Below are 19,465 nucleotides of genomic sequence, written 5' to 3'. Positions count from 1 at the left end.
AAAATTCGAAGTATATTAAATAAACGCATACGTACTAATAAATTTTATATAATTTTATATATTCAAAAATTAGATATCGATATACGTATTAAAAAGAAAAAAAAAAAAAAAAAAAAAAAAAGAAAAGAAAAGTTCTCGCGTGGAATCATTTTTCTCTTGATTCATCTGCAAAATTTATTCTCTCGAAAAGAAATTTTTTTGTTCTTTTTTTTTTATTTCTTTTTATTGTGAATTAAATTTGCTATACTATTTAAATTTTTTACTTAGTCGAAAGCGAGCATTCGCCACTTTCATGATGTAATCTTCATTTTTGATTCAAATTTCTCAACAAATGGCTTTTCTCTCTCTCTCTCTCTCTCTCTCTCTCTCTCCTTTTTTAAAAATAATTTCTACGATTTCGGCAAAGTAATAAACTTTTCGTTGGTCATATGAAACATATTGGGAAAATTAAAAGTCGTTTTGCAGCAATTCGGGAAAATTACGTGACAAATTTTTTGCTCGTTTTATTACGCTTTATAGATTTCACGATTTCGATATGTTCTTTTGTTCTTCTTTTTTTTTCTTTTTGAATGACAACGAAATAAATTCCAATGAAATAAATTTAATGACGTGTGATAAATATCAATTTAATAAAAACATTGTTTTTTCTTTTTTTTTTTTTCTTTTTTTCTTTTTTCCGTATCCCGATATAATTGTCCTTTTATGAAATACCTGCAAATCGATTTTCGTTCTAGCTGGCCCTTTAAAAGTTAGAAAGTTTTATTTGAAAACATTCGTTTATAGAATCGAAAATATTCAATTATGTCGTAGTTTAAAATGATATCTTACATTAAACGATATAAAATACAATGCAAATAAATAAATTCTCGATAAGTTGAATAAAAATTCCGTAACGAATAAAATAAAAAAATTTTGTTTCTATAAAAAGTTAAGTCGTACGAATCGTTTTTCCCGTAGTATTAACTATATTCATATGAGTTATGAGAAATTCTTTATATCCTACCGAGAAACAAAGAAAAAAAAAAAAAAAAAAAAAAGAAAAAATAGGAGATATGAGATATTACGTCTATCGAAGAGATATGTAATAAAGGAGGTAAAAGAAAAAAAGAAAAAAAAGAAAAAATCGAATGAAAAAGATGTATATTCAAATTAATTTTATAAACGTAAAATTTTAATAACAAAACGTTCAATTGTTCCATTATTTTTTAAATTTAATTCATCTTAATACTTAATAATTTTTCCTCGAGTATCTTATTTTGTATGTTTGAATGAAATTCTTCTTTTTTTTTTTTTTTTTTTTTGAAGAGGAAGAGGAGGAGGAGGAGGAGGAGGAAAATATTATAAAAAAATCAGATCTCCCTCTCTCCCTCTCTCTCTCTCTCTCTCTCTCTCTCTCCATTTATTCGCCATGAAAATTCATAAATTTTAATGATGATTGTTTTGTCGTTTTCACTTTGACTTAACGTCCTTCTTTTTTATTTCCTTTTCTCCTTTTTGCCATTTTAGATGCAGTTACAAAGTCAGCCATGTTTTTCTTTGCGGCGACGTCGTTGCTCGTAATCGCGGAAGTTTGTTATTTCGCCGCACACATTACGCATCCGAGGCACAGACTTTGCGTTTTCGTAGCTGGCGTAGTATTTATAGTTTCAGGTAAGTAATAAGATAATGGTAAATAAAAATTCTCAATTGTTCTCTCGGAGGTGATAATTGAACGAGGATGAGGTCGAATAAAGAAAGAAAAAAAAAAAAAAAATGAAAAAAAAATGAAAAAAAAAAGGAAACAAAAAGAAGAAAAAAAGAAAATAAATAAATGAAAGGATTAAAGGAGATGATGATGATATTTTTCGTTAAATTCATTCATAAATCCATTAACGTAAGCTTGACTGATAGAAAAGAGATTTTCTAAATAATGTCTGACGGTTTATGTAATGAAGAATTTAATAATAATAATCTTATATTATGCGTTATACAGATTGAGTTTTCTCTCTCTTTTCTTTTTTTTTCTTTTTTCCTTTTTTTTCTTTTTTCTTTTTTTTTTTTTTCTTCTTACTCTAATTGTGACATCTAAAAATATCTCGAGAATAATATTGTTTTTCAGAATGGAAATAGAAGAATAAAAGGAAGAATGAAAATTGGAAAAGGGAAAAAAATTCGAAACGAAAGTTATTTGATCTTTTTGTTTCTTAAAATAAGAGATACTGTTGAAAAGATTGTCTTTCATAAAAAAAAAAAAAAAAAAAAAAAAGAAAGAGAGAAAAAGAAATATACAAAGTTGATCTTGAAATGACCTAGAAAACGTCCATCGAATCAGAAAAAAAAAAAAGTAATGCTGTTATGCTTGCTCGGCTTCTCCTCTTGCTCTATCCTATTCCCATCGCCCGGAACCAAACAATTTTTGTTTCAAAGTTTCCTTTAACAAATGCTTTACAAAATGTTTTCCGAATATTCTGGGTATTTCGTTTTGAAAAAAAAAAAAAAAAAAAAAAAACAAAAAAAGAAAACAACAAATTTCACCCTCGTATAAAATTATAAATCTTTTCATTAATCGTATAAATATAGCAGCAGTCATATGAAAGGATTACGTACTGTTCATTCGTTAATTCTGATTGGACAGGATTAAGCTTAAATAGGATTAAATTTTGAAATAATTTCACATCGTAAAAACTAAATACCGATAAGCGACGATTTAAATATTTTATCGAAAGTATGGCTCGCGCGTTTAAAATTTTGATTATTCCTACAGGGTTACTAATGCTGGTTGGAATGGTCATGTACATATCAATTTTTAAAGCCGAAGTTGGCAGCAAACTCAGGCCACGATCATCGTTTCAGGTAAATCAAATTTGTACCTGTTTTTTCTTTTTTTTTTTTTTTTAATCGTTTCTATTTATTTTAATTTATTTTATTATTACTATTATTTTATATATTTTTTTTTTCTTTTCTAAGTAAACGTCCTTTTCTTCTTTCATATGAAAAAGTGACATTTCTAAGGACGACACTTAAGTCGAATTAAATTGGGGTTAGGTGAAAAGATATAAATTACATAAGTTCTCTCTATGCGACTATATATATATATATATATATATATATATATATATATATATATATATACATATCGTACCATACATACATATATACATACATACATACATATGTATCACTTGGTACTTTTGTTATTGCAGGGACCTCCTTTTACGTATAGATACGGCTTCTCCTTTCTTCTATATGTGAGCGGCTTCATCACTACCGAGGTGGCTGGTACATACGCCATTTTTCTATATATATCCTGGCACCAACGAGAATTGGTACGAAAGGACTTGAGACGGAAAAATTATGGGGTTGGTAGTATCGGCTATGTATTTTTTTCTTTTTCTTTTCTTATCTTTTTCTTTTCTTTTTTCTTTTTTTTTTTTTTTTTCTTTTCTTTCTGATCTCATGAATATGATTAAATCGATGATCTTAAGAAAAGAAGGGAAAGAAGGAAAAAAGAAAAGAAAAAAACAAAAAAAAGAAAAGAAGAGAAAGAAGAAGAAGAAGAAGAAGAAGAAGGCAAAAACAAAAAAATACAGAAAAGAAAAAAGGAAGGAAAAAAATGAAAAAAAAAAAAAAAAAAAAGAAAAAAGAAAGAAGAAAAAATATTTTAATTCTCATTGAATTTCGTTCGGGCGTAGCATGGCGTTTATCACTTGGATAATCATCACGTACATCACGGCAATCATGCCGCATTGGGCCATGGTAATTTTATCTGCGAGAGACACCAAAAGAGATACTTCTTTGGAAGGGATTCCGTCGATTACGTCGATTTCGATGAGTTCTTACCACCACCGCCGAACTTGGATCATTACGGTTACAACAGCAGACAATTTCCAAGAGATCTCACTGCTCAAACGGTAAGGGGATAAAATCGAATTCGAATAAAATTTCGTTTCAATCGAAAATAATAAAACAACGAACCGAAGGACGAGATACTACTCTACGCGTATAAGTAATCCGGATCTGCTAATATTTGGCTGTTCATTCTTCAATGAAGTTTCGATCTCTAGCAAGCTGTCCCTTTCTTTCTCTCTTTCTCCCTCTCTCTTCCTCTCTCTTTCACTCTTTCTCTTTCTCTTTCTGTCTCCCTCCCTCTCTCTCTCTCTCTCTCTCTCTCTCTCTCTCTCTCTCTTTCTCTTTTTATACTTCTTTCTCTCTCTTCCTTTATCTCGAGTCTAGTTCTTCCACGAAGGAGGTGAAGATCGTGTCGGTAACCTTAGCAACCGGTGATAATCCGGCATTTGATACTCCATTTTAGATTTCTACTCGTTCTCGAAAACGACCTTCCAGGTGAGCACGACGGCGGACATACTGCAGCAGGAGGAGGATGTACCGGAGCCCGACACCGATTACAGTCCAAGCGTCCGCCATGAGTTCGTGACCTTTGACCTCGAGGATCCAGCACCACCACCTACACCCGTTAGAGGTACCGAGTGGGCCTTCGCAGCTTTAAGAAGAACTACTCCCGTCTGATATAGCGTCAGGTATTCCATTTTCTTCATTTTCATCATTTATATCAAACAACTATAGACAATTATTATCGATAAACTTCTTCGACATGCGGAAGAGTGCCTTAGCGATTTTTCTTTATGAATAAAAATGAATTGAATTATATATCGTTCTTGATATGAATTAAGTGATATTTTTCGATGTACAATATTATTTTGTGTGTTACGGGGAAGATATGCTATATGTCTCATTGAAAATCTATGGTGAAAAAATATAATTTGCAATTTTTAGGGAGAAAAAATATATTTCGCGGCTCTATTCTTTTTTCTTTTTTTCTTTTTTTTCTTTTTATTTATTTATTTATTTATTTTTATTCTCTTTTATTTAATTTCGCATTAACGTTCACGTTCGCGAATTCTCTCTTTTGCTTTTTCTTCTTCTTTTTTATCTTTCTTTTTTTTTTTTTCTTTTTTTCTATTCAATTTTTTTCTATAGAAATTAGGTTTACCTTATCTTGAAAATAATCGCAAATTTTGAAATTGTAAATTCACTCCGGTGGAATTTCGTTTACTGATAAGTGACTTTAAATTATGGTGCAAATTTTAAGACGTTCCGTCTATAATAATAAAAGTAGATAAGCGTGTAAATGCATATACGCATTGTGTATACTTTGGTGAAACTTTGCGTCTAATTTGAAACATGAAACGAATAAAGATTCAAAAGTGTTTTTAAAAACCTTAAATAGTCTCAGAGACATAAACGTTATAAAGAATTAGAGGGAATTATCTTCGTGGTATTGTAGTGCTTAAGAAAAAAAAAACAAGAAAAAAAATAAAAGAAAGAAAAGTAAAGAGAAAAAAGAAAAAGAAAGAGGTTGAATAAAGATAAGAGTTATCAAAGTAAAAATATTATTTCACTTTGTTATTAGAGTGTTAATTTACATATATATATATATTTTTCTTTTTTTTTTTTTTTTTTTTACAAACGTTAGCCATATTTTTTTATCAGTTTGACTGCTGTTGAACGATACACATTACAGCGTCTCGTATTTAATATTGTTTTTAATTAATAAAAAAAAATTAATATTCCCTTTTGATAGTTAGATAATTTTCTTTTAATTCATATAAAATTATCTCTATTAACATGAAAGCTTGTTTATCTAATGTCTTTGAAAATTTTGATCATTAAAAAGTATATCTATATATTTTAATGACTCTTCGTTTTTGTGTTCTTTTCTAACGTCACACAAATATTTTCTATTAAAACATTGGCTCGATTTTAATCGATTGTTGATTCTAAACAAATCGATAACTCCAAAGTTTGCTATTAAACTTATCGTTTAATACTGATCTTCGATTGAAAAGTTGTAATCTAATATATTATGGATTAAATTACGATACTTTTGCTTCGATTTTCATCCGATAATTGGAATGTCGATAAGTTTGCCTAATTCAAGGTCAAAGATGATGAAAATCGTGTTAAAACAACATCGATGAAATCGCAAATAACGTCGAAATATAATCGATAAAAGAATCATATAATGATAATAATGGAACAAATTGATCATAGTTCAAAATATTTGAAATGTATCGATAGGACATATTATGGTTAGCCATAAATAATCATTAAAATTAATTTCTTATGAATTTAATTTTATTTTTATCAATATCATTATTATTATTATTATTATTATTATTATTATTATTACTATTATTTTCTAATCAATTATATATTACCCATTATTATTTATCTTTCTTCAGATCTTTTGTCGTTCATATTTCATTTTATAAAAATATTGTAAATTTTATGAATAGAAATTTCATTCTCGATAAATTAATTTAAAAGTCGCCGACATCGCGATAAAGTTTTTATTTTTTACGAGAGAATGTTTTTCGTAGATATAAACAAATGATAATTCGATGGTGCAATATCGGATGAATATGAAATGATGGGATGCGGTAAAACTTTTCCAACCAAGTTCAACCACATTTTTCCTTGGCTTGTGTTTTTGCCGCATAGAATCTGGAATTATCGTGTTGCGGTATGTCGCGTTTTTTTTGTTCTTCATTTGATCCATATTTTTTCTTTTTTTCTTTCTTCCTCCCTGCAACAATTCGTTATTCGACTCGTTCTAATTATTGACCATAAACATCGGCTATAATTGTTTCACTCGGTTACAATAACAAAGAAATGAATTATGACCAGGTATTAGTTCTATCAAACGCACAATACCACACCTTTTTCAGATATTTGATGGTCAGGTATGTTTTATATCTCGGTATAACTACTGGTTCATTGATTTATAGCGATACGAAAAAAATTGATTCTCTGAATGTACAATGCGGTGTGGTGAGATGCTTTTTTTGACCAGCTATTTTTTATTTTTCATTTTTTTTTCCTTTTTAGTATACGTTTATTAAATATCAAAAAAAAAAAGGATAAAGTGCAACAATATTTACAATGAATCTTAAAAGAAGAAAAAAAGAACGTATAGAGTTGAACAAAGAAATACAATCAAATAAAACAATATTTAATGAAACTGACGATTCGAATGAAGACTCGAAGTCTGATAGTTTTTTTTTTTTTTTTTTTTTGGAGATACTTGAATCACATTTATACTGTAGGATTTATAGTAATTACAAGTGTTAATAATTAAAGTTTTTGATATGTATGTACATAGGAATGGCATTAGAAATTTTGTTTTTTTTTTTTTTATTCTCAGATTAGAATGGATTAGAATTATTATAAGGTAATTGTGTTTACGGAAAGAAGAAAAAGAGAAAAACAATAAAAATGATTGTGTATGAAATATAAAAGGGAAAAAAAAATAAAAAAGAAAAAAAAAAAAGAAAAAAAAATTCTCCCCGGCGGGGAATCGAACCCCGGTCTCCCGCGTGACAGGCGGGGATACTAACCACTATACTACCGAGGACGGAGATACTTAGACCTCTTTTTTTTCGATAGATAAGCGGAAAAAATAAAATATATTAATCCGTATTATTTTTTTTTGGTATTTTTACATAAATGATTTTTTTTTCTTTCTTTTTTTTTTCCTTGAATAAATGATTTTCTTCTTTTAAATAATTGTATTACGTTATAGATATAATATATCTCCTAATGGAATAAATAAAAATATAGAAAGAGAGAAAAAAAAAAAGAGAAAAAAGGAAAAAGAAAACGAGAACAAAAACCTCCCTCGCCCATAATTTATTACTATCCCACCGTTGGTTCAATGTCGTTCGTTGTCTCTGGAATTCTCCATTTAAAATTCAGGAAATGTTGCGGTCCGATTCCGGTTGAACGTGAATCTTTGAAACGTACAAAATAACATATTACCGTGTTACAATATAACATGAAAATAAGAAAAATCGTATCCTCTTCTTTTTTTTTTTCTTTTCCCTTTTTTTCTTTTTTTTTTTTTATGAAGATACAAATTTTTATAGTATTCTAATAATAATTGAATTAGAACGACGAACATTCTCGATGTCTCTCATGTATTAGATTTACATATATATCTATGAAAATTCTTAGACGTTTGCTCTACTAATTCTCTCTAATTTCGTTATCCACAAATTGATCATTCAAAAGTTCTAATTATCCGATTCCTCTCTCTCTCTCTCTTTCTCTCTCTCTTTCTTTCTACCCATCTATCTACCCTATCCACCTTTCTCTGATATCTATATCTACATATATGTATGTATGTATATATATACATATATATATATATATATATATATATATATATATATATATATATATATATATATCATAGGTATGCGAGGTTGGTGCAAAACGTCGACTACGATGACGTGAATGATGACGACGAGGACGAGGACGAGGACGAGGACGGGGACGAGGACGACGACGACGACGACGACGACGACGACGACGACAACGACAAAATGGATGAGAAAGCTGAAGAGAAATACACGGAAGAGGAAGAAGAGGAGTTCATGTTGGACAAAAGCTGAAAATAATTGCTGTTAGAGTAAAATCGTAATCTCTTTTTGGCAATTGCATAAAGTCGTGGCTCTAGACTTTTTAAAAATATATTTTGATCGTTAATTTTCTTTCTCGAACTATGTCGATATAAAAGAACGGCCGAACAAAAGTGTTAGAAATATTGTAATGTGATCTAACGTTATATTAAATATACGATTTTATTCGAAATACTTTTCGAGCAAAAAACGTCGAACGATTATTAAGTAAAAAAAAAAAAAAAAATAAAAAAAAAGAGACCTAATATAGGGAGAGAGTAAGATGCTATTTATTCGTGAGATTTTCTATATTATTAATTAATAATTATTAATTTTGTATTAATACGTCCATTATCTATCATATTTCTAAGAATTTTTTCAAGCTACACGACTGCCCGTTTCTAATGTTTTCATTCTTTTTCACATACTATCGTGTATATATGTAGATATATAGATATACATATATATATATATATACATATATGATATAGTTATAGTAATAATTAATAAGAATAAATATTTGATTGCATATATAATTCTCGAAAGATCGTTTAATTTCGTCGTATCGAAGAGAACCGTCCTATACGAAAAATATACATACATACATACATACATACATACATACATACATACATACATACATACATACATACATACATACATACATACATACATACATACATACATACATACATACATACATACATACATACATACATACATACATACATACATACATACATACATACATACATACATACATACATACATACATACATGGATACATGCATATATATACATATAATACATGCATATAATACATACATATATACACACATGGATACATGCATATATATATATATATATACATATAATACATGCATATAATACATACATACATACTTGTGTTGATGACTAATGCTTGTTTCGTCGATAAAATAATATTAATATATGTAAAAGGATTTTCTAATTCGATACAACGTATCCAAATGATTAATAAAATTTATAATGATAAGAAGAAAAATTGATATAAATTATGTTGGTGGCCTATTAGATATCTAAGGCAATTAGATCGCAATATAGATGTACGATCGCTTAAATTTTGTAAGGTATATACGTATTTTATTCTAATATTATTTCTCAAAACTTCATTTACAACTCGAAGATTATTTGTTTTTTTTTTATTTTCTTTTTTTTTTTTTGTTTCTTTTTTCCTTTTACTTTCTTTCATTCTTGCTCTCGTATTACGATGAAAAAGAAAGAAAGAAAGAAAGAAAAAAAATAAATAAATAAAAAGAATGGCCGACTGCTTCGTAGATCGAAGTTAACTCCGATATTACATACTCAGGTATTAAAGTCGACTGAAACTGAGATTAGGTAGATACATTTTATTGTTAGAATCAATCGATTGGTCTGTAAAATTTAACAGTTACAGATCATTCGATATACATAAATCATTACTAATATTTTATTGCTATTAACGAAGGCGCTTGATAAATATATTCTAGACATGATACGCAAAAAATATATTAAATAAGATTCATTTTTATTTTGGACTCAATTGAAGAGCCTATTTTCAAATCGTCTTAAATCGATACTTTACGATAATAAAATTAATTTCGTCGGATCAAATCGAAAGAATTTTGATCTCTCTTGAGAAATAAATAAAATTTTGTTTTTATCGTCGGAAGATTTTTCTAATATAAAATAGAAAAAGAAAGAAAAAGAAATTAAAAAAAAAAAAAAAAAAAAAAAAAAAAAGAAAGAAATCAATCAATCGAGATTGAGGCGAAAGGGGAAAGTGCGGATTTAGATTGTGATTTAGATTTGCGTCTTGGATTGCGTTTGAATTTTAAATAATTATATGATAATAGATTAAAATGTCATATCAAGTAATATTCAATAATTATATTTAAGCAAAATCTTTTAAGAAATATATAATAACAAAACTGTGATTTTTCTCAGCTTTATAATGAATCAATGAATTTGAAACGTTTTGGAAATAAGCTTTTCAAATGTAATGCAAATAATGTAATTTATACGTATTCGTGATAATAACGAATAATGTGTAATTATGCGAAGGAAAGAAAAGAAAAAAAAAAAAAAAAAGAAAAAAAAAAAAGAAAAAAATCACTTCGAGCATGCAATTGTTGATAATTAAGTGACTAATTGTTATTTCGTTATATTAAATCGTGTATCGATTAAATCGCGAGGACTAATTGTAAGCATACGATTTTTATCTCGTATTATCGACATTATATATATACATATATATATATATAGAAGGCATAATAAGTTATACGCGGATTGTACACTATTTTAAGACTTCGATACGGTATAAAAAAAGAAAACAAAAAAAAAAAAGCAAAAAAAAAAAACAAAAAGGAAAGAAAAAATGAAAAAAAAAAAAGAAAAAAAAGAAAAAGAAACCGATCACAATAAGTTTTTACATAATTATGAAATAATTTTTAAAAGATTTGACGAAATCTACAGAGTCTCCCAAAATTATACGTATCTAGAGATTACTGTAATAATCGTGTAATTAATCAGAAGCGTTTGTCAACTATATATACAAATATTTAAATAATGCGCGATAAGCTGAAATTTTATAAGGGACAAAAGTTATTGCCAGTTGTAATATTAGATTATAAGTAATTACTTGCCGATATATAAATAAGAGTCATACATGATTGAAAACGTCGATAAAAATTATATTCCTTTATTTGGATTTTATTTTTTTTTCTTTTTTTTTCTTTTTTTTTTTCATTACGTACGGCATCATGCGTAAAACTGTTGTATCGTCATTAAATTTGATAAATTTAAAAACGATTTTTTTTTTTTTTATAATACAAAACGGAAGAGAAAGTAAAATAAAATAAATTAAAATAAAATAAAATAAAATAATCAATAGTATCAGGGTACATTTAATAATATAGATTGTTTCAATCCTATAAAAGATTTTTCGTAGAAATCAATAATTTTTTACTGTCGATAATTGAAATCAATATTTATTGTATAATTTTATATATATATATATATATGTATATTTTTTTTTTCTTTTTTATTTTTAAATATATATAAATAATAATCTCTCTCGTTTAATTCGATAATGATGATACGACTATCGGGTATCGTTCGTTACGCGATAAATTAATAAATATTGTTTATAAATTAATACATAATTAATAATACGTAATATGTAAATTTGTTGTTTGTTCTCGATGGTGATAAGCTTGTCCAAACTTTACCGTTTATACAATAAAGGTCCGTCAAAACGAAGTTGAATTACTCTGTTTGATCATATTATCTCCAAATTGTTGAAATGAAATAATAAATAAGGAAGATTAAAAGAAGAAATAAATTTTCTTTATACACGTAAACATTAATTTATTTTAAATCGTTCTCGAAAGAGAAGATGTGCGATTACATTTATATTAATATATACATGAGGAGTAAATGTCTTTTTCATGTAAGAACAGTCATTTAAAATTTTCATTAAGAAACAAACGAACGAACGAACGAACGAACGAAGGAACTTTCAACCATCAAACATTCTTCGTAAACAATTCAATCGCAAACCGATCATCTGTTTTAGATTTATCTCTTAAATTTTCTTCAAAGAAAATATTTTTATTTTTATTAATAGAAACGAATTATGAAAATACGATGATTCTTTAAGCATTGTTAGTCTATTTTTTTTTTTTTTCATTCTCTTTTGTTCTTTCTTTCTTTTTCTTATTTTTATTTTTATTTTTATTTTTATTTTACAGATACGTACAGATGTCCATCATAACAAAATTGAAATCTTTAAGGAAGACATTAGTTCAATTTCTAATGGAAAATATATTCTTTTTTCTTTTCTCTCTTTTTTTTTTTCTTTCTTCTTCTTCCTTTTTTTTCCCTTTTTTTTTTTTTTTTAGACATTATACATCCCCTTTCTCGCGCATTATTTCGCATCTTATAGAAAAATAAATAAAATTTCATTTTCTTTTTACGAAATATTTTCTTGGTTCAAGTCAAATACTTATCCGTTCTTTTTTTTTCCCCCGTCAAACGTTCACGACATTTGTGATGGAGAGGCAGTGTATCGATTAAGGGGGTGTCGAGGATGTATGCTAGTACAACATACGAAAATGAATAACTCACGTATATACAGGGTGATTCGTTAATTCTTCGATGTCAATGATTAAAAAGAATTTCTTCTTATTGAATGTGAAATCAATTTATTAGATTTTTTTTTCTTTGTTTTCTTTTTTTTTTCAAAGATTGAAAAATGCGATTGGACATTAATTGACGTATGAAAATAAAATATAATTTAATCATTTAGAATAAATTTTACTCGAAACATGATTTGTTTTTTTTTTCTATTTTTAATAGATTTAAACACGAAAAGTTACGGGCTATTTAATTAACAAATAATAAATTAAAAAAAAAATATTTATATATATATATATATATTTTTACACGTTCAAAAATTTTTATTATTTGTTGATATTCACTATTACATTCTCATTATCACACTGTCATTATATCGAGAATTATTTTTAAATAGATTTAGCGAATCACCTTGATCCATCTGTATATAGAAAAAAAAAACAAAAAAATCAATTCTATAAAATATATAATAAATAGTAAGTAAAGTCGAAAACTTGGTTTTATTGAATTTTAATTATGCAGGTAAGTAGGTACACCTGTATCGCTGATATTTATGACGATTATATATATGTATATATGTCAATAAGGGCCAATTAAAATTTCATGAAGCGTTTAATGAAAAAAAACACAAAAAAAAAAAAAAACAAAAAAAGGAAAAAGAAATAAAAAAAATAAAGAATAAGAAAAAAGAAATAATTTAAACAATCAATACTTCGAAAGATAATTAAAAGAAATTTGTCGATAAATTAATTAAGTGACATGCATTACCATTAGATCTTCAAGTGTCGAGTCTTTCGTTAATTTTTGTACACTTCTTCTTTCTTTTAGTTTTTGTTATTTTTATTTATTTATTTATTTATTTATTTTTTCCATCTACACGATTTGGTCATCAATTCTTTTTGTTTATATTTATAAATATATCGCATGATTAATAATATATTTATAAACGTGTTCTCGTTTGATTTAAAATTCTTATCATGGACAGAGATAATATTACCGTCTGAGATTATAAAATGATTTTGTTTATTCCTATATAAAGTATAAAAGAGAATTTATATATATATATATATATATATATATATATATATATATATACCAATAGTATAAACGTTCCAATTGTTATTCCAATTAATATTTTTGTGTTTGTTAAATATTGATATAGGTATTTCTTAATTTATGATATTATCATTATGAGGTATTAATTTGAGATATGTTTGAGACATTGATCGGTTTTCGAATTCTTACACACAACTCTCAAACTCGCAACACGCACCCTCTCTCTTTCTCTCTCTCTCTCTCTCTCTCTCTCTCTCTCTCTCTCTCTCTCTCTCTTTCTCACTCTCTATTTTTCTCTTTCATTCTTTTTAATAGTCATACGAACAAATACATTTAACGAGCATACGAGAAAAGAGATATACATAAATTATTTAAACGTACGCTTTCGCGATTTAATATACATTTTTTGAATATTGTACTTTTCGTACATTCTTATAACGATAAAGCAAATATACGTATACAATATAGATATCTATTTACAGATATTTCATATATACGTGATAATATTGAAACGACATTGTTTTCACGATCATCAATGAAATATTGACTTTGTGAAAATCTAATTACGAAATTTCGACGAAATAATTCTATTACGTTTATAATATTTATCAACGTAATATATAATTATATTAAAGACAATGTATAATTTGTCAGAAATTAAATACATATCATCGTGTTATTTACGATGAAAAATTGTTGTATAGAACGAAGATAATATTAATATGATATAATTTATATTGTATTAAGTTAAATAATTACGATCAAAGTGAATCGTTCTGCTTTTTTTTATTTTTTTATTTTCTTTTTTTTTTTTTCTATTAATTTCGATATTATTCGAAAAGTGTTAATATTATATAAACAGATTTACAATCAGATTTTTTTTATATTTGTGAATTTATATATATATATATATATATATATATAAACACACATATTTTGGTGGACAACTATTTTTGAGAGACGAAGAACCGGAGAAGACGGGAAATAGTATAATGGGGTGATATTTTTGGAAACGTTTGCTCTGCACGTAATGTAACGTAGTAAACCTTAGACGCGCAAGCGTAGTTATACCCTTTCTTTGTGTGCTGCTATATATATATATATATATATATATATATATATATATATATATATATATATATATATATATATATATACGGGGTGTTTCATCTAGACCAATCATTTGAAATGTTTTTTATTATTTCACTTTTCATTTTTATTTTCTCAAATTTTCGATTTATACGAAATCCTTCTTTCTTTTAAATCATCTTTAGTGAAATCATTTTTTCGAAATCTTTCTGGAAATACGAATGAGTTTAAAAATGTAAACGTTCGCGAAAACAAAATATTTCATTTAAGAAAACTTTCGATAGGATTGTCATTAACTTCGATGTATTTTATTTTTTACGCTTGAACGAACGATTTCTTTGTAGTTTTAATTATTTTTGAATTCTATTCTGATATCGTAAAGATTTGTTTAAAGTGTTAATATAATAGTGATTATATTAACAATAATAAAAATCTTTTATAAAAAATCATTTCCGATAAAACGTATAAATCTTTTATTCTTTTTCTTTCTCTCTTTCTCGTATTATGTAACGTCATTCGTATTTGTTAAAAATTATCTGTCGATGAACGAAGAAAATTTTTTGATTGGTTAAGAAAAAAAAAAAATTCTTGATCGATCTCAAAAATAATATAAAATTTTAATCTCAATAAGATAAAAAAAAAAAAAGAAAGAAATAAATGTTGAATTATTATTTGTTTCTTTTTCTTTTTTGTTTCTTTCGTATCAAGAAAAATGAAGAGAACGAAACTCGATATTTTTAATGGTCGAATTAAATGAAACACCCTGTATGTACGAACACCATATACATACGTATGAGGATGAAGGGGACTAACGACCGATTATCGTTGGTTCATCGGCCATAGCGATCTCCTCGGTTGGCGCCTTGTCCCTCTTCCTTTTCCTCGAGAAAAGCATAAAGGCACATCCCGCGATTAGGTTGCAAAGGAAGACGATCCATGCCAGGATAAGAGAAAAATCGTATCTCATGATCGCACCCTTAGGGAACGTTTCGTAAACGTTTGTGCTTTCGTAATCGACCGAAGAAAGGAGTACTTGTATCACCACCATGTTGCAAGCAGCTGTAAAAATAATTTTTATCATATATCTTATTAGTATTCGATGACGTTGATAAAAATTATTAGAGAAAATATTTGAGGGAGAAAAAAATATTATTATTATTATTATATATTTTTCATTGTTAATAAATGAAAAACGTAAGACAAAATATTTTTTCAAAAGGATATTGCCAGGATGAAGATCAATTTTTTTTTTTTTTTAAATAATAAATGAATTAATTAAAATTAACTAATTACCTTACAATATGTTTATATGTATTTATATATACAATTTTTGAGTAGGTCCAGCAAGAATAGGTCAAGTACGAATAGGCCAAGCATGAATAGATCAAATATGAATAGGTCAAGCAAGAATGGCTCAAGCATGAATAGACTAAATATGAATAGGTCTGGCAAGAATAGGTCAAGTGTGAATAGATGGAGCATGAATAGATTATGAATAGAATAGGTATAGAATAGTTGAAGCATGATTAGGCATAGCATGAATTGGTGAACATCAACAACAACAACAACAACAATATTGTATATATATATTTATATATATTAATATATTTATATATATATATATAATTATATATATATATATATATATATATATATGTATATATATATGTATATATATATGTATGTATGTATGTATATACATTATGTAGAAAAAAAAGGTAAGTGGAAAATATCAAGATTCATTTTCATTGTGAGATAACGTATTACGTAAAAATTTATTGTCATTCTGATAGTAATTATGCACGTACAATTGCATTCGTAATTTGCAGTGTTTACTTTGAAATTAATTACCACTAATGAAATGTATTCCTCCGGCCAGCCGTTTGAACATGTAGCGTGGGTTGCGGAACGTGTAGATGGAGAAGCAGAATCCCATTATCATTATAAACATACTGATAATAGCAAACGAGACCTGAGTTCTAGCATAATCTGGGAGAAAATGAAAAATTTATCGTATATGCGTATAACTTGTTCATTCATTATGCAGTAAAATTTTCGAATAATTAAAATTTTTCGAAAATAGTATATAATAGATTTTCTATATATTCTATATATATATATGTTTTATGGAATAAAATTATATTATTAAGAATTGAAAAAAGTTATTTAAATTTTCTCGTAAATTTGATTGGCTTTTTATGATCGAGATTTAAATTCGATGTAAAACTTTTATAAACTTGAAATCGTTTTCTTCGTAAATTAGCCAATAAATTTTGACGCGTAAGATGCACAATTTATTATACTTATCCATTGGTTAAATGTAAATGTTTTGTTGCCAATTTCGCATGATCAAAGAATCCCTGTATATTTTTGTTCTGGTTACAATATCGATTTATATATAATATGTATATATATATATATATATATATATATTTTTTTTTTTAAACTCTTTTGCTCGAATTTCTTGAATAACTTATTAAAATATATACTTACTGATCACCGTCCTGTCTAATCCCGGATCTATATCGAATTTTGATTCAGGCGGGAACATCTCTTGGTACTTACATTCACCTAAAACCAATAAATTACGAAAAAAGAATTTTATATAATAATTATGAAAGAAATTTATATAATAATAATTATAAAGATTCGTACAATAATTGTCTCTCTTTATCTCTCTCTCTCTCTCTCTCTCTCTCTCTCTCTCTCTCTCTCTCTCTTTCTCTCTCTTTCTCTTTCTCTCTTTTTCACTCTTTTCTTTTTTAATTACTTCTACGTTATAACTTTCTTCATTTAAGAATAACATTTTCACGTGACTTTGTAATTTCAATGTCATGTCAAGTTATAACTATAATATATCAAATGATATTTTAAAAAATTCTTGATTCTAGTCTTGCACAGCTACGTTTTACAATATTATTCATTTGAAATATAAAAATTGAAGCTATGAAGAGACTCGTAAAAAGAAAAAAAGAAATTTGAAAAATATCAGCGGCTATAAATTGGATGACTCTTAGTTAAAACACTAACTCGAACGAGGAACAAGCAATATTATTCGCTCGACATCGTATAAATATTATTGATAGTAATACCAGATCTATTAATAAATCTCTATCGTAGTAAGAAAATACTCTATGGTATAAGAAATTTATTGATGAATTTTATATTATAAATAGAGAAAAAAAAGAAAAGGGGAAAAAGAAATAAAAAAAAAAAAAAAAAAGAAAAAAAAAAGAAAAAAAAATAGAAGAAAAAAAAAAGGATTCTTTGATCGTTCCTATAAAAAGTTCCCATGGGAGAATATATATATTTTGTTTTAAAATTATTCGTTAAAAAATATTTCACATATTTTATATAAAAAATTATATTACATGCATGCACTCTTTTTATATAATACAAATTTGCAATATATCTCATGATAATATAGATCAAAAAAATTAATGTATTATTTTAATTAAATATTTGCAAATAATAAATTATGATAATTATTATCTATCCGAACTTATTACGTGGTATAATTATTTCGAAAAGTAGAGAAAGAAAGAAAGGTCAGACTATAATGGGGTTAATATTAATCCTTCCAAGAGGGGAGAATTTTCATTAGTTTCGTATCTCATGAATTTATTATTATTATTATTATTATTATCTTTTTATTTCTTATTGTTAGTAAAGTCGGGCTGATATACTTTAATAAAAATATTTTCTTTTTATTTCATTATTCGAAATATTTTATTGAATCGATCTTTTTTATAAGAAATAAATGAAAAAAAGTTTGTCATTATTCAAAATACGTATACTATCTGTCTACTTCGTTAAAAATCGATATAATGGTCTATAATTTTAACTTAATCGTTCGCCATTATTTTTAACTTTGGTTTCAGGTATTATTTTAATTCTTTTTCCTTTTTTTTTTTTTTTTTTTTTCTTTTTTCACGTTTTGATCGGTTCTAACTTTCGATTCTACCTAGAACGTGCGCGTGCTCTACACATGAAACAAGGATGAAGAATATTAAGTAAGAACTAAAGAGAGACAGAGACAAAGAGAAATGAAGAGAGAGAGAGAGAGAGACAGAGAAAGAAACGAAACCCTCTCTCCCGCCCCTTCCTCTCATTTATTTCTGGCTCCTCGTTTATTTTGCCGAAACACTCGTCTCTGAAGTCTGAACGAAAGCAGCGCACGTGCGTTAATGTAAGAAACGAATGTCGACGACAATTCCACGATTCATCGTCAACCCCGTTCATCCGAAATTTTTTCTTTCGTCGGTCTTCGATATACAATATTTCTTTTTTCTTTTTTTTTTTCCCCTTTTCTTTTCTCCCCTAATAAACCATTTCGATACAGTAAAAAATGAGCGGCGTTATCTTTTTTCTTTTCTTTTTTTTTCTTTTTTTTTTTTGTCTCGACAAATAACATTAATGCAAACAAAATTTTCGTGTAAACTTCGATCGAATTTATTCGACAAACGGATTATCTCCATCATAAATCATGACGCGTTGTATCGGATTTTGTGATTTCAAAATGTATTTAAAATATTTTTTTTTTTCTTCTTCTCTTTTTTCTTTTTTTTTTTTTTTTTTTTTTTTTTTTTTTTTTCTTAATGAAATTTAGGAATTTATAACATTCCAAGTCCGAGTAAATGAAATGAAATGATTAAATTTCTTCTAGATGATTAAATTTCTTTCTAAATTAAATTAGATTTCTTTCT

The 19,465-nt window shown here is 26.7% G+C and overlaps 2 protein-coding genes and 1 non-coding gene across 19 annotated transcripts in view; 1 reads left to right on the top strand and 2 right to left on the bottom strand.

Moving 5' to 3' along the window:
• LOC124430083 (voltage-dependent calcium channel gamma-7 subunit) overlaps positions 1-9,154 on the top strand; it is a 35,562-nt gene extending 26,408 nt beyond the window's left edge. For 11 of the 15 annotated variants that reach the window (XM_046976171.1, XM_046976179.1, XM_046976174.1 and 8 more), the window contains 6 exons: positions 1,507-1,650; positions 2,744-2,832; positions 3,183-3,338; positions 3,672-3,890; positions 4,324-4,517; positions 8,255-9,152. In XM_046976171.1, coding sequence (XP_046832127.1) covers positions 1,507-1,650; positions 2,744-2,832; positions 3,183-3,338; positions 3,672-3,890; positions 4,324-4,506 — 791 coding nt within the window. In that variant the 3' untranslated portion in view covers positions 4,507-4,517; positions 8,255-9,152. Of the gene's footprint in view, positions 1-1,506; positions 1,651-2,743; positions 2,833-3,182; positions 3,339-3,671; positions 3,891-4,291; positions 4,518-6,380; positions 7,544-8,254 lie in introns of those variants that run through there. The other 4 variants (XM_046976182.1, XM_046976180.1, XM_046976172.1 and 1 more) reach the window with 4 other exon arrangements.
• Positions 1-19,465, bottom strand: part of LOC124430085 (transmembrane protein 114) — a 38,153-nt gene that overhangs the window by 15,206 nt on the left and 3,482 nt on the right. Inside the window, exons 3-6 of one of the 3 annotated variants that reach the window (XM_046976186.1) lie at positions 17,253-17,330; positions 16,611-16,748; positions 15,550-15,818; positions 11,830-14,758 (exon numbers count right to left, since the gene is read on the bottom strand). In XM_046976186.1, coding sequence (XP_046832142.1) covers positions 15,568-15,818; positions 16,611-16,748; positions 17,253-17,330 — 467 coding nt within the window. In that variant the 3' untranslated portion in view covers positions 11,830-14,758; positions 15,550-15,567. Of the gene's footprint in view, positions 1-11,829; positions 14,759-15,356; positions 15,819-16,610; positions 16,749-17,252; positions 17,331-19,465 lie in introns of those variants that run through there. The other 2 variants (XM_046976187.1, XM_046976188.1) reach the window with 2 other exon arrangements.
• On the bottom strand, positions 7,343-7,414 carry Trnad-guc. Its single transcript has one exon. It is a non-coding gene; the product is annotated as a tRNA-Asp (tRNA).

The sequence above is a fragment of the Vespa crabro genome, chromosome 17, assembly GCF_910589235.1.
Source record: "Vespa crabro chromosome 17, iyVesCrab1.2, whole genome shotgun sequence".
In the NCBI taxonomy this organism is placed as follows: domain Eukaryota; kingdom Metazoa; phylum Arthropoda; class Insecta; order Hymenoptera; family Vespidae; genus Vespa; species Vespa crabro.
This window is presented reverse-complemented; position numbering and strand designations above follow the sequence as displayed.